General features: G+C 35.3%; 1 protein-coding gene across 2 annotated transcripts in view; it reads left to right on the forward strand.

Annotated features, from left to right (window-relative positions):
- LOC121314306 (corticotropin-releasing factor receptor 2) overlaps positions 1–15995 on the forward strand; it is a 103135-nt gene that overhangs the window by 39542 nt on the left and 47598 nt on the right. For both annotated transcript variants that reach the window (XM_041247416.1, XM_041247417.1), the window contains 2 exons: positions 5293–5378; positions 8436–8542. In XM_041247416.1, coding sequence (XP_041103350.1) covers positions 5293–5378; positions 8436–8542 — 193 coding nt within the window. The remainder of the gene's footprint in view (positions 1–5292; positions 5379–8435; positions 8543–15995) is intronic.

The raw sequence follows: 15995 nt of genomic DNA on the forward strand, positions 1-15995 counted from the left end.
TTCTTTTATTAAGAATATGTTTTTATTAGGGCTCTCAACCGATTAAAATTTTTGATCAGTTCATTAATGGGCATTAGTTGATTAACCAATAGATTAATAGGTAGATTAATCTGTGCACATTTTAATAAAGGTAACAATATTATAGCAGCTGTTCTGTATAGTAATACTAACAAATCTATTCAATCTGAAAAAAATATATATTTTAAAAAAGCCAATGGGAATGTGGTCTTTGTAAAAGCATTTTATTATTATTTTTATTTTGGTAAATGTAACACATTTTCACAGGACATTGGTTATTTACATAGTTACATACTTGGCTTCTTTGTGCTTCTGAATCTGGCAGAACCTGCGGTACTGAAGAGATTAAGCCGTTCAGTTTCTTGTTAGAGGTGCCCAAGAATACTGTGGCTATTGACAAGGGATTGCTTAATATGCTGCCATAGTCAGAAATCAAAGACAGCAATTCCACATAATTACCTATATTTGAGGAATTGGAGCCTTCATTAGTTCAGGTATTCCTGTATTTATGTCCCGCCTCTGCTCATTAATGATTGGACACGCTGTAAAACTAGGGCAGCTCTTTGACTTTCCCATTGCTTAAACTCAAAATTAAGTAACACCTCTGCTCACTCATGATTGGATACCTGCATAACAAGGGGCGGATCTTTAACTATCCCATTGATTAAACTGACTAAAGACCTTCGATTTTTTTGTCCAACCTCCCCTCACTGCCGCAGAGAAAATCTTCTATTGGTTGACAAACAGCAAACACTATCAACTCTGCAAAGCCCAACAAGGTGAAGATCACAAGTGTGCTATTTCAGCATCTTAGATTACATTTTACCACAGATTTAAATATCATGTGGAATTATTTATGCAATCTGAAAATATGTCTTTTATTGTAACCCCCCCCCCCCCCCTGCTAAAATAAAACCTGCAAATCTATCTGACAGATATGACACAGCACAAATTCAAACACAAAAAATATGTTTTATTAAGGGGTTAATAAATAAGCAGGTAAGAAAAAAAAAACTGGTTGTGGTACCATGTCAACCTCTGTAAATATTTGCACAGTATGTTGCTGTTAATTTAAAAGATCCTAGTAGCTAGAAACGGGACAACATAAGGCAAACCTGATTCATAGGTATAGAGTAACAGAATAAATAGCATGGGAACATCAATTTAAAAGTTTTAAAAGAAAGTGGATCAAAAACAAAAACTAAAAAAGTGCTTTATTTAAAAACATGCAATATTTCACATTTCAATAATAAAACAAGAACTATCATAAAGTGTTTTGTGTTATTTTAACTGTGAAAGAAAATAATTGTTCTGAAATAAAGAAGGAATGTTCCAATAATTAACAAGCATCTATTAAATTAGTTAATTAAAAACTGCATTGTGGTAAATCATTAAATAAAATAATAGAAGTAGGGAGTTTTTATGTAAAATGTGTGTTTGACAATCTTGAAGTAAGAAAGGTTTGGTTTATTTTCCTATGTGGAGAGCAATACTGTGTTTGAACAAAGTTGGACTACAAAATAAAATAATAAAAAAAAAAAAAAAACTATTTCTGTGGCTGGTACAAATGATTGCTGAGGGGCATTTCATAAAGTGAGCAGTTGCAGGATAAAATCAATAAGGCGCCCACAAGTATGGACTTTATTTGAATGCAAAGCCAGAACTCCCTTCATGCAGTGTAACCTCAATATTTAAAGCCAGTAAGTGTTTGTTAGGTTTGTGGTGGTATGGCAATTTGCTATCCGTGATTGTCATTTACGTATACCCTGTCTGCCAATCAGAGAGCAGAATGTGTCCCCATTGTGATTAAATGCATGATAGTGGACAGAAAAGAATAAAAACAATTCATGGCACTCGTATGTTATTAAATTAATCAGATTAACCACATATTAGTCATAACCTTTCAGATAAAACTGCTTACATACATACTGTTTGATTTACTGAGTATGGCTACAGCTACTGTATAACAGAACAACTGAAGTACAAGAGACCTAAGATTCGAATGGGTGGAGGGCTTGGTTGACAAAGAGTACCATGAATCATGTGACCACCTAATGCCTAGAGGTGCAAATCATTCCTTCAGCAGTATTCATGATTTCTAGGGAAACTTAGTCTGCACTGCATGTGCTGTTGTTATGTTGTTCTGTATAGTTATGCATACATTTACACTGAGATTTAACACCTAAAGTTTTATAATTAGTGACTTATTTTTAGAAGCAGTCAGCCTCACGTTTGACTAGGTCTGAAAATGCACAGCTTCAGCACCAATATTGAGTCCCCACTCAAGATGCATAAACTGTGGGTTATGGGTGTAGCTGGTTCAGTAGTCATTGCATTCCCTTGGTGGTGCAATAAATCCTTGCACCTGAAGGTCTACATTTAAAATGAAGTTCTTGTGGTGGCCTCCCAGGGTGGATATTATGCAAATGCCCTGCCATACACTGTGGTGACAATGAAGTAAGTGCACAAAGCACTTTTGTTCTTAAGCAAATGTTATATATATATATATATAGTCCACTATATATATATATATATATAATATTATCTATAGATATAGGAAATTCAAACAGTTAATTTGTAAATTACAAGTATTGTCACATAACGGGGTGGAAAATTAAAAAAAGGTAAAAAGAAAAAGAAATGGCTTACCTCAAACAACTCAGGAGGCTAAGGCTTGTTGTTCAAAACCCCCACCAAGGCCTTTATTAGCAGCAGACGTAAAAGATTAAAGGCATCAGAGTCAAGCTAGCATCCCTACTCTGTTTTCCAAGCAGGCCAAATAATGGGGATCCAACCCAGAGCCAATCCACTCCCTTCTGAACAATATCACTCCTGCTTAGGTCCACTATTGAATCTCTCCTATATCTACTTTCTTAATAACCTGTGTCATGGCCAAGCCATCCTAAATCATCTCCAAATATGTGCTTACATGTGAGTGAAACCCAAAACAAACCCAGCAAACATACCCTTTAGATTATGCTGCTATACCAGGGACACTTTGATTTCGTTCATCCCATTTCCCATTTCCAGTTTTGTCTAGGTGAGAGTGCTGTGACTAAATTATACAGTAAGCAGTCTCACTTTCAAAATCACAGTTACTAATTGCACTGTTTTTTTCTTGACTCACTGTAGAATAATTTGTCAAACAGCAAATAGGTGTTTTCCACATATAGATAACGAAATAATTGTGTAAATCTTAATTGCCGTGTACTTCCATTTGTACCATTCTGAACTCCTGGAAAACATATTACACTTCCTCCCTTCTATAATTAACGAATCAACTGCTTTCCCAAATGATAAAGTCTGGAAGTAAGGCACTCAATCTGCAAGTTTAGTATGGGTTCATATATATATAGCATATGCTTCTTCCCAACTTGAGACTTGAAATAAAAGTGCACGACAAGTAAGAGTCATGAAATTATTTAATTAACATATCTATAAGCTCTTTAAGGTAACAGTTTCATAAGTCACAAGGAATAAATTTACATGCAACCCATGCTGCGAGAGACAACTTTAATAAGATTGTGAAATTTGGCAATAGAGTAATAAATCTAAATTGGACAAGGTCTGATAACCAAGTTTCAACCACATGATTAAATATGAATTGATTTTGGCTGTTATTCGTCAGGAAAATATTTCAGAACAATGTAACTGCACAAAGAACCCTCAATTTTCAAAATGAGATTTCCCATTGTTAGTACTGCATGTATTTAAATCTGAGATTAAATTAGCATTGCTCCATATGTAGGACACCCTTGGTTGTTTTAAAGAGAAATTGCCCTTCTGGTTTATAGAAGCTGATTGATCCCAGAACTTTGTCTAGTTAGGCTCTGAAAGTATCCCAGTGACTCAGTAGAAACAACATGGTTTAGTAACCCATTCCACAGAATTACTACTCTCTGCGTAAATAAATAAATAAACTGCCTTTTACTTCTGGTCTGAGTCCATCTCCACTCAGTTTTCCTCTGTTCTGGACTTAAAATAGTGACTATGGTTGGTTACTTAATCTGTTTGGATGTGGTACAGTAGATTGACCCCCTTAAGAGATCTGAGTCTGAGACTTTAGTCGGGGTGATCGAATTCAGCTGCTTCTTGCTGGAATTGGTGCTATATACAGTACCATACCCCTCAGAGTGTAATTGTTTCCCCATAGGAATGGATGTATACTGACAATAGCATCAGAGGCTCAGCCCTTTCTTCTGTATTCAATTAAAGGGACTGACATGCCAGTTCATTTCAAGAACGATTTTGTGTGCATTAATATACAAAACTTATTTTCTGTTACTTATATTCAAGAATTTATTTATTTATTTATTTATTTATTTAAGTAATTGTACTTATGCATCAGCACTTTTGAACTTGTTTGCATTTAGTTTTATCTCAAATGAATTACTGTTGTCTTGGTTAAACTTGTGTGCAGCTCCTCAAATGTCAACGCTAAAAAGAAGTACCCCTTAGGTGATTTATAATTGTTAGAAAATGATGTGCCATTGTAATTGTCTTTAGCAGTGGCTGTGCTTTACACACAGATCTATGTTGATGTGGTATTTGCTTATTTTTGTGGAAGCTCAGGATTCCTTGAAGCAACTATGGAACAACAGAATGAGAGTTTAGAATTAGATTTGTTAGCTGATTACGTTTATATTAATCATGTTATTAAAACCCCATGTCCTTAAATATATTTCCAAATATATTATCGTTGAATACTAATTATCAAGCATAGATTATATTTATTCATGTGTACCACTGTGACATTCAAGACTACAGTAAATTTGACATTTTAAGAAACTACTGGAAAGGTACATCAGTATGTTCAACACAATCTTGAGCTCAGTGACTCCGAGGTTCATTGACCACAATACGAAAAGAAGCAAGCTCCATTTAGGGAGCAGAGAGACACAACACTTATAATACTGAACTCAGTCAGGCACAAGAGAGTTCATTACAGTGTCATGGATGAATACTATGCAAAGATAATTATGAAAAATAAGTATTTTGTGTGATGATTTCCAGTGTTTTTTTTTTTATTTTTCATTTTCTATAGACAAACACAATATGCTGTACATATACTGTTCAAAAGCATGATTTTCCAGGATCATATCGGGAAACATCTTTAACCCAATCTTTAAAAATTCTTCACTTATGACAAGAACCTCTCTTTTTCTTAGTTGTTCATGCCATAAACAAAATAAATCAATGTATACATACTGTGCTTAACTTTCAGTTGTCAACATTTCAAATTGAAAATAACTTTGCATAATTATGTCTCCACAGGAAATGCATACAGGGAATGCATAGAAAATGGAACTTGGGCCTCAAGGATCAATTATTCACAGTGTGAACCCATCTTGGAGGATAAGGTTGGCCAATTAAAAAAAAAAAATTATATATATATACTCACCTGCAAGTGAACCATTGTATTTCAGAAGTAATCTGTGACATACCAGTTTGTAGTCCGATAACTTTGGAAGGCCATCTGGGTGAAAAATGAATTATTTATTACACATTTTCATTTTAATAACTACACATATTCATTTGGATAAATCAGAATACATAACATAGTATTTGTTCTAATTCAAATGAGTATGTGTTCTAAATAAATGGAAATGACTTACATATTTTCCATATATTCAGACCCCTGAACAATTCTCTCATATTACCGAATTACAAATGGTAGATTGAAAGTTTGTTCTGTTTGATATTTTATTTTTAAACACTGAAACTCAGAATCAATTATTGTAAGGTGACATTGGTTTTATGTTGGGAAATATTTAAAAAAAAATAAAAAACTGAAATATCTTGCTTGCATAAGTATTCAACCCCTGTGTTGTGGAAGCTCCCAGTTTGCACCGATGAAAGAAATTGCCCTAACGAGGACACAATTACCTTACTATTGGCCTCCACCTGTGAACCATTAAAGTTGCTGTCACATTTTCTGGATAAAAACCCCACTGTTGAAGGATCATTGGGAAGACCAAAGAGCATTCTACAGAAGTTAGAGATAAAGTAATACAAATGCATAGATTAGGGAAAGGGTACAAAATAATATCCAAGTGTTTGGATATCCCAGTGAGCACAGTTGGATCAATAATCAGGAAGTGGAAGCTGCATCACACCACCCAGGCGCTGCCAGGAAAAGGCCGTCCCTCAAAACTCAGCGCTCAAACAAGGAGACTTCTGAGAGAAGCCACAGAGAGGCCAACAATCACTTTGAAGGAGCTACAGAGTTCAGTGGCTGGGAGTGGAGTAATGGTGCACCAGTCAACCATATCAAGAGCTCTGCATAACACTGGCCTGTATGGGAGGGTGGCAAGAAAGAAGCCGTTACTCAAAAAGTACCATCTGAAAGCACATCTGGAGTTTGCCAGAAAGCATGAGAGTGACCCAGGTGCGATGTGGGAAAAGGTTTTGTGGTCAGATGAGACCAAGATATAGCTTTTTGGCCAAAACTCAAAGCGCTATGTGTGGCGCAAACATAACACTGCTCAAGCCTCAAGACACACCATCCCTACAGTGAAGTATGGTGGTGGCAGCATCATGTTGTGGCGATGCTTCTCATCAGCAGGGACTGGGCATCTTGTTACAGTTGAAGGAAGAATGGATGGAGAAAAATACAGAAAAATACTGCAAGAGAATCTCTCCTGTTTCCTGCCTCTTGCAAAATACTTTGCATACATTTTTTTTCAAAACAAAGTTATTAAGGCAGGAGAAAGGCAGACAAAAATCATCAGTTGGTGATTTCTAAATCAGAAAAGACACAACCTCAAACCTGTTGTTCAATCTGCAATGCAAAAAAAGAAGCTTCATTAATTTCTTTCTTGATCTCTTCCAGCACACTAAAGGAAATGGGTGAAATCAAGTCATTCTGTCTGGTTTTTGACATCCTAATAAATACGTTTGCTTGTTCAATGCCAGAAGAAATCATAGCGATCAATTATTTATCTGTGAATTCCGTCGTGCCAAATTTTGCATAGTAAATGGTACCACATTTGCAATTTAAGGCAGAATAATTTGATTAACATGTTTATTTATTTGTTCCTATTTATTTAATATATCATTTGTGTCACAGCAGTTTAAGACTGACGTACTACTGATTTAGGACAGAATACCAAACAATAATTCTTAAAACTTGTAATAAATCTTTGGATGTGCAGAATCAAAAGACAGTATTTGGGAATCTCTTCGGAAAAACGTATTCGCTTTCTATTCAGCAAATGTATTGTAAAATAATCCAAAACAGTCTGCATTGTAAATGTTTACCATTTACTTCCCATCTTAGCATAATTGTGTGCCATTTAAAATGTTTACAACGCTAAAAACATTAACCTCAAGAAAAAAAAAAAAAAGACTATAACATTGATAAAGGTTTTATTAAAGCTGACATAAAATGATCCAAAGGGACTGGGTATAGCTTTCTATTGCGCTGCACTTTCTGTAGACTCTCTTGTGTTTTCTTCCTTGGTTTTTCTTTTTCCGGTGTTTATTGTAAAAAGCTCCTTAACGGATTTGTAGAGGTGTGGAGGTGAGGAATGACAACTGAATCTGCATTGAATTGTTTTCTGCCTGCCATAGAAAAGCTTTTTATATCATAAATCTGGGATTTGATAAAATATTTATTTTTACTTCGTGAAAATCAAAAAAAAAAAAAAAAAAAAAGAAAGTTGATAGTAGTTTGGATTGGGGATATGGTTTACTAGATTTTGTTGATTTGTAAAGCTGAAGGAACACAAAGCCACTTTTTGAGGAACAGTGGCTTGAAACCTAGTTCCAGACCAGGAGACCTAGTCTGAGGAAACTTCCTGTACCAAACCCCAAGTCTCCAATGTTGTGCCATGCAGTGACCGGTAACCTTGTCTCTTGAAACCAAGTTTCAAGCCACAAAATGACTTTGTGTTCACTCAGCTTAAGAAAATGCTGTGATACAGCATATAATGAATAATGAATAATAAATAACAACATTTACTTTGAAATAATTTCTTTCTGAAATGTGTCACTGTGCATATATGCCTGTATTTGAGTTGCATTGGATGGTTTCCCTTAAAAACACACCCACACAATTGCCTTGTACTGTAATTCCACAGAATGTTGTGCTTTTGTTACAAGCATACTAAAGTGTCCTTAAAGTAACCCTAAGAGTTGCTCGTTAATAGTTTTATATCTTTAAATTTGTTTTCTTTTCACAGAATTTTGTGCAAACTACATTTTGGAGTAAAGACCTTGTGTCATACATAATTATAATAGCTCCATAATATAGTTGTATACTGTTCACAAATGCTTTATTATAACAAATCATATATTATGTGTGAAAATATTGCATTTTAATAAGATGTGATATTGCTAGCTTGATTTTTAAGGTGACTATCAACACAAAAACATATTAAAAAAAAAAAAAAACTTTACTCTCATTCTCTCTTTAGAGGAAATATCCAATGCACTACAATATCGCCCTGATAATCAACTACCTGGGACATTGTATATCGGTTGGGGCGCTTATTGTGGCCTTTGTGCTTTTCTTGTGCTTGAGGTAAGTAGCCTTCTTTTTGGCTAACATTTAATTACTGTACCCTGTTTAATCAAGTACCCTAAGGTAATGGCTAGCAACATGTCTGACGGCAATTCACATGGTTGCATGCTTGTCATCATTGTGTTAGCAGATTTAACATACAGGGCCATATTTATAAAATCTGTTCACAAACACAGTCACAAAACTGACTGTGAATACCCATCAACTGGCTTGTGAATAATATTTTACAACCAGTTTTTTGTGCATGCACTCGTAAGTTGCACAGCGTCAGCATTGGACATTGGAAAGAGAAACGTGATACCCAATTATATCAGTTGCTGATAACCCTTAGTGTTTTAAAATAAATCACTTACCAGACTAATACAATAATATTAATAACTAATGGCTCAATAAATCCTAGATGTAGTTTAAAAAAAAGTCTGAAGAGACTAGCTTGTAGCTTAGAGGGGTCAGCTAATATTATAGCTGGATTTTTTAATGAATATAATACACGAGGAAGCAAAACAAATAAAACAATATATTTGTGTGTTTAGTAAATTATATTCAAAATAAACGTTTGTAATTTGTCACATTGTCAAATCAACTTTAACACGCCAGTCCTAAACAAGGAGGCTGAGTTAGATTTTACTGTATGTAGGAATGGAAGTGCACAACTGGTAGGATTCATGAAATTATTCTTTTAGCGTAACTACTGCAAATGGGGTTACAGCTCATAAAATAACTACATTAAATGAAATGTGCAAGACAGATGATTCCTTAAATTCTTCACAGCAATGATAATAGATACTAGGCTGTGCCGAGCAACGAGTGCAAATAAGTATTTGTAACACCCATGGCAATATTTCAGAGTATGAGTAACACCCAAGTAATTTTGATATTACTCATATTCGGTGGGGATATGTAAAACAAATGCATTGAATCAGCTCCTGCTTCCAAAAGGACAATGATGGCAGTCAATTTCAAGTCTAGAGATAGAGAGCATATCCAGGGAGAAGGAGGAGGAACTGCCAAACCAGCAGTCTTTGAAACAAACTACAGTCCTTCATTATTGTTTCAGAGCAGAGCTGCTGTCATCTAATTCTTACATATGTTCACTTTGAAAAACTGATTTTCTAAGGATTCAGGGCCAGATATTCAAAGATTTTATGCAAATGCATACAACTTTTATGTAGCTCTGCTTGCATTATGTATATCTTGTATATATTTTAGGGCTGTTAATCACAGTTAACTTCTGCGATTAACGCATTAATTTTTTTGGGAGATATATTTTTTTAATGCATGTTAATTGCACTCCTTTGTCTTCTCTCTCTTAGCATACAATAATTATTTTCCTGTGGGACCATTTAAGAACATAAGAACATAAGAAAATTTACAAACGAGAGGAGGCCATTTTACCCATCTTTTTAGTTTGGTTGGTAGTACCTTATTGATCCCAGAATCTCATCAAGCAGCTTCTTGAAGGATCACAGGGTGTCAGCTTCAACAACATTACTGGGGAGTTGGTTCTAGACTCCCACAATTCTCTGTGTAAAAAAGTGTATCCTATTTTCTGTTCTGAATGCCTGTTTTGTGATCCCCCTTTTGTGATCTCCATTTTGATCCCTGGTCCTTGTTTCTTTTTTACGGGGTCGAAAAAGCCCCTTCGGTCGACATTGTCAATACCTTTCAGAATTTTGAATGCTTGAATCAGATTGTTGCATAGTCTTCTTTGTTCAAGACTAAATACATTAAATTGTAAAACCCAGAAAAATTCAGGTTGTCTTCTTTGCACTCTTTCCAGAGCAACAGTATCATTTTTGTAGCTAGTTGACCTGAACTGAACACAATATTCTAGATGAGGTCTTACTAATGCGTTGTAAAGTTTTAACATTACTTCCCTTGATTTCTTCACTATATATCCAAGCATTTTGTTTGCCTTTTTTATAGCTTCCCCACATTGTCTCGATGAAGATCTTTTTTCATAGATTTCTTCTTTATCTCTTTGAGTAGTACGAACGTGAATGTACCGGTACGTTCTGCAACTTTAAACTTGAATTACTGAGCCTACAAAATCTCTGATCACATGATATTGTAACACTAGGTTTCTGTAACACCTTTTATTGGTCCCTTGCTCCCTCTGCCAGATATTGACTGAATTACATGTAATTATCCCAGTCACAAAAATGTCAACAGTGTTTGTAAACTGGCAAAAATCGCTCAGAGAGAAAGAAGGATTAGTAATAATACTGAATTCAGATTCCGATTTAAATTCAAATACATACAGTTCTTCCACTGAATTGGGTGTCAGCGAGTGTGTCAGTGAAGACATAAATGAAGAACATTTACCATCAACATCAAGTGACAGGGATGAGGCGGAGCCAAGCTCTGTGCATTGCTCCATGCTTCAAGGAGAATTATACGCTGAAGCATTAGACACTCTCACTCCCTCCGCCCCCACAGCCTGTTTACCCTGATATGATTTATTCATCTCTCTCTCTCTCTCTCTCTCTCTAGTTCAGTCTTTTTTTTTTGTTTGGACGTGTTGTTGTGGTTGTTCCACCCCCTTTTTTTATTGTTTCTTGCCTACATGTTATTTTGTAGTCAAAACCTTTTGTTATGACTAAATAAAAAAATATATTTATTGGTTTTATTTATTTACGGTAAACATGATTTGTCTGTATTTTGTCAGTATTCATTACAAACATACAAATTTTAGAACTGACTACTCAAAGGGTTAAATTCAGTATCTCTCATATGGTATTTATAATGCACATTTTTTTATTGCCTGCATGCAGTACCTTACACTTTTCTATATTACATGCCATTTGCCATGTGTCTGCCCAGTTCTAATTTTAAATGACCTTTGCAGCAGCAACGGTGTTTGCCACTCCTTTTTTCTCTAAATATTTATTTTTAATTGATCTATTAAACCATTTAGCCACTTTTGTTTTAGATTTTGATTGGTCTACTTTTGGGGTGTAATCGTTTATAGCCATGTTAATAGACATCCTTTTTCTGTGTATGTTTTCTCGATTTTATTCCAGCATACTTCTATTAGTACACTTGGGTGCATGCCAGGATTGTAGTCATCGTTTGAATATAAAATTAGTCATGGAACTGCATTCTGTAGTAAAGCACTCAAACTGAAAGTTTATTTTTAAAAAACATTCTGACGGTTCATTGGGTAGAAAGAGGTTACTTCTATCTACTGTCAAAGTGAGTTCCAGTATAACAGAAGTGCATCTAGTGCTACAACGACACTTATGCCTTCTGCCAGTTCTGTCAATTCAACACTTGTCTTCTTTCTATTCCTTAACCACTTTAAAAAATGAAAACAAAATCACTGCTAGTAACGCTAATAACAATAATAATCAGTAAACAGTAATTATTAAATAAAAATCAAACAACATCAAAATGTGTGCCATTATCGACTTGCTCTATGCCATTTATTGAAATGTTCACTACAACAAAACCCGGGGTTGCCTTCGTAACCACTACACAATGTTCTTGTGTCTTTTGTTTTAATTTTCGTAGCAGACCCTGCACCTTTGTTGCAGTCTCTGCTTCCCTTGTGTTGGAGGGATAGTCACATATGCATGTACACAGATACTTTGCGCAGGCATTGTGATTAATCTGGCTGCCACAGATGCCTGCTTCATTGCCTGTACCCAGTGTTGTGTTTTGATAGTATTTTGTCATTTCAAACCAAACAGCTTCCCGTTTGCCGTCTAAGTCTTTTAAACTCCCAGGTAGATTGGAATCGCTACATGACACGCAATTGGATACAAATGTCACCTGACCCTCCCTAGAATTTCATTGCACATTCCACAGTACTAGTACTGCCTTAGAGAATGAAACTTGAAATGCTAGACTGAGAAACCGATTATAGAATAGAATGGGAAACTTGACGTACGGCATGGTACTGTAAGTGGGTTTTCATTTGATGTACGTGCGTACATCATGGTGTTGAAGTAGTTAAGGATATTATCTTAAAGTATTGCTCATCCGTGTTAGACAGATTTTTGGGTCTTCCAGTCCTGGGTTTGTCAATTACAGATGATGTTTCTCTGTACTTGTTGATTATGCTTCGGATACCACACCTTGACAATCGAGTGATGCGAGCTATTTCACTCAATGTTTTTCCTTCTTTATGCAAGTCAAGGTTGTTATAATAGTAGAAAACACTAGTGGAGGCTCATAATGCATCGGAGTAGAAAAATTCTGATGAGTGCTGGTGACGGATAAAATTTTTTGCTTATGGCTGACAGCTGCAACATGCCACTAACCTAGAATTTAAGAGCTATGCACACCGGGAGCAAAGCAAACGACACGAATACAGCATGAGTATATATATATATATATATATATATATATATTATATATATATATATATATATATATATATATATAAAACACAACTGTAGTATAAGGAAAATACAGTCTGATATTGTTCCTTTTGTGGCGACAAAATAAAGTAAATGAAACAAATAATAAGCCTGAGTATACCACACACTAAAGAAATGACATTTAACAGTGAATGTTAATATGTGATCTGGTTTAACATGTAAATTATTCAAAAAGAATACATCTACACATTTATTTGTAAACACTGAAAAAATTAGTTTAATGTACTTTTTTAGTGATTTTCAGTTTCAATAATATCTTCACTTAGTGTGTGAATGTGATTATTATTAGTGGTAAACATTATTAAAACAAAGAAGTGTCATTTTACAGAAATTCGAAACCAGTGTGTGGTGCTCCCCGTCACTTTGACTAAAATTAAGGTGAAATAAAGAGAGATAGACATACCATCAATTTCCAGTTGTTCTGTTATTTCTTACCATATGGCATCTTTCTTTTTATTGTCTTTATAACCACTGACACTGGCATCATAAAGAACATTATATTTTTCGACTTTAATAATTAAATTCCCATTGATGTCCATTTCTCTTTTATTTGTGTGGTAATTTCTGCGTTAACGAGACAGTGACAGTCTGACAGCCTCTCTGACGACTCTGTTCGGGTAATAACATCTTGTGTACAGAAACATAGGAGGCCTGTGCAGACAAATATAGAATGCTAATGTACACGTCTTCATGGTGACCCCTCCCCCAAAATGAAATAAGAACATAAGAACATAAGAAAGTTTACAAACGACAGGAGGCCATTCGGCCCATCTTGCTCGTTTGGTTGTTAGTAGCTTATTGATCCCAGAATCTCATCAAGCAGCTTCTTGAAGGATCCCAGGGTGTCAGCTTCAACAACATTATTGGGGAGTTGATTCCAGACCCTCACAATTCTCTGTGTAAAAAAGTACCTCCTATTTTCTGTTCTGAATGCCCCTTTGTCTAATCTCCATTTGTGACCCCTGGTCCTTGTTTCTTGTTTCAGGCTGAAAAAGTCCCTTGGATCGACACTGTCAATACCTTTTAGAATTTTGAATGCTTGAATTAGGTTGCCACGTAGTCTTCTTTGTTCAAGACTGAACAGATTCAATTATTTTAGCCTGTCTGCATATGACATGCCTTTTAAGCCTGGAATAATTCTGGTTGCTCTTCTTTGCACTCTTTCTAGAGCAGCAATATCTTTTTGATAGCGAGGTGACCAGAACTGCACACAATATTCTAGATGAGGTCTTACTAGTGCGTTGTACAGTTTTAACATTACTTCCCTTGATTTAAATTCAACACTTTTCACAATGTATCTGAGCATCTTGTTAGCCTTTTTTATAGCTTCCCCACATTGTCTAGGTGAAGACATTTCTGAGTCAACAAAAACTCCTAGGTCTTTTTCATAGATTCCTTCTCCGATTTCAGTATCTCCCATATGATATTTATGATGTACATTTTTATTTCCTGCGTGCAGTACCTTACACTTTTCTCCATTAAATGTCATTTGCCATGTGTCTGCCCAGTTCTGAATCTTGTCTAGATCATTTGAATGACCTTTGCTGCTACAACAGTGTTTGCCACTCCTCCTACTTTTGTGTCATCTGCAAATTTAACAAGTTTGCTTACTATACCAGAATATACATCATTAATGTAGATTAGGAATAGCAGAGGACCTAATACTGATCTCTGTGGTACACCACTGGTTACCATACTCCATTCTGAGGTTTCTCCTCTAATCAGTACTTTCTGTTATCTACATGTTAACCACTCCCTAATCCATGTACATGTGTTTCCTTGAATCCCAACTGCGTTCAGTTTGAGAATTAATCTCTTGTGCGGGACTTTGTCAAAAGCTTTCTGGAAATCTAAATAAACCATGTCATATGCTTTGCAATTATCCATTATCGATGTTGCATCCTCAAAAAAATCAAGCAAGTTAGTTAGACACGATCTCCCTTTCCTAAAACCATGTTGACTGTCTCCCAGGACCCTGTTACCATATAGGTAATTTTCCATTTTGGATCTTATTATAGTTTCCATAAGTTTGCATATAATAGAAGTCAGGCTTACTGGTCTGTAGTTACCTGGTTCAGTTTTGTTTCCCTTTTTGTGGATCGGTATTACGTTTGCAATTTTCCAGTCTGTCGGTACCACCCCTGTGTCAAGAGACTGCTGCATGATCTTGGTTAGCGGTTTGTAAATTACTTCTTTCATTTCTTTGAGTACTACTGGGAGGATCTCATCCGGCCCAGGGGATTTGTTTATTTTAAGAGCTCCTAGTCCCTTTAACACCTCTGCCTCAGTTATGCTAAAGTTATTTAAAACTGGATAGGAACTGGATGACATGTGGGGCATGTTGTCAGTATCTTCCTTTGTAAAAACTTGTGAAAAGTAATCATTTAATATATTTGCTATTTTTTTTTCTTCATCTACGATTTTGCCATTTGTATCTCTTAAACATTTAATCTCCTCTTTGAATGTTCTCTTGCTGTTGTAATATTGGAAAAACATTTTGGAATTGGTTTTAGCTCCCTTAGCAATGTTCATTTCTATTTCTCTCTCTGCCTTTCTAACTTCCTTTTTGACTTGCGTTTGCAGTTCTGTGTACTCTTTCTGCGTACTTTCTTTTTGGTCCTTTTTTAATGCTCTATAAAGTGCCTTTTTTCGTGAATATTTTTTTTTAATTGATCTATTAAACCATTTTGGCAATTTAGTTTTACATTTAGATTTGTCTACTTTAAGGATGTAATTGTTTTGTGCCTCTAGTACTACATTTTTGAAGAACAACCATCCTTCTTCTGTGGGTGTTTTCTCTATTTTACTCCAATCTACTTCTGTTAGTCTCTGTTTCATACCTTCATAGTTTGCTTTTCTAAAATTGTAAACCTTAGCTTTAGTCTTTACTTTTGGGGTTTTAAAAAACACTTTAAATGAGACCATGTTGTGGTCTGAGTTTGCCAGTGGTTCTCTGACCTCTGTTTTAGTTATTCTGTCTTCGTTATTTGAAAAGACTAAATCAAGGCATGCCTCCCCTCTAGTCGGTGCCTTGACAAATTGTGTTAGGAAGCAGTCATTTGTCATTT

Source organism: Polyodon spathula, chromosome 4 (assembly GCF_017654505.1).
Source record: "Polyodon spathula isolate WHYD16114869_AA chromosome 4, ASM1765450v1, whole genome shotgun sequence".
In the NCBI taxonomy this organism is placed as follows: Eukaryota; Metazoa; Chordata; class Actinopteri; order Acipenseriformes; family Polyodontidae; genus Polyodon; species Polyodon spathula.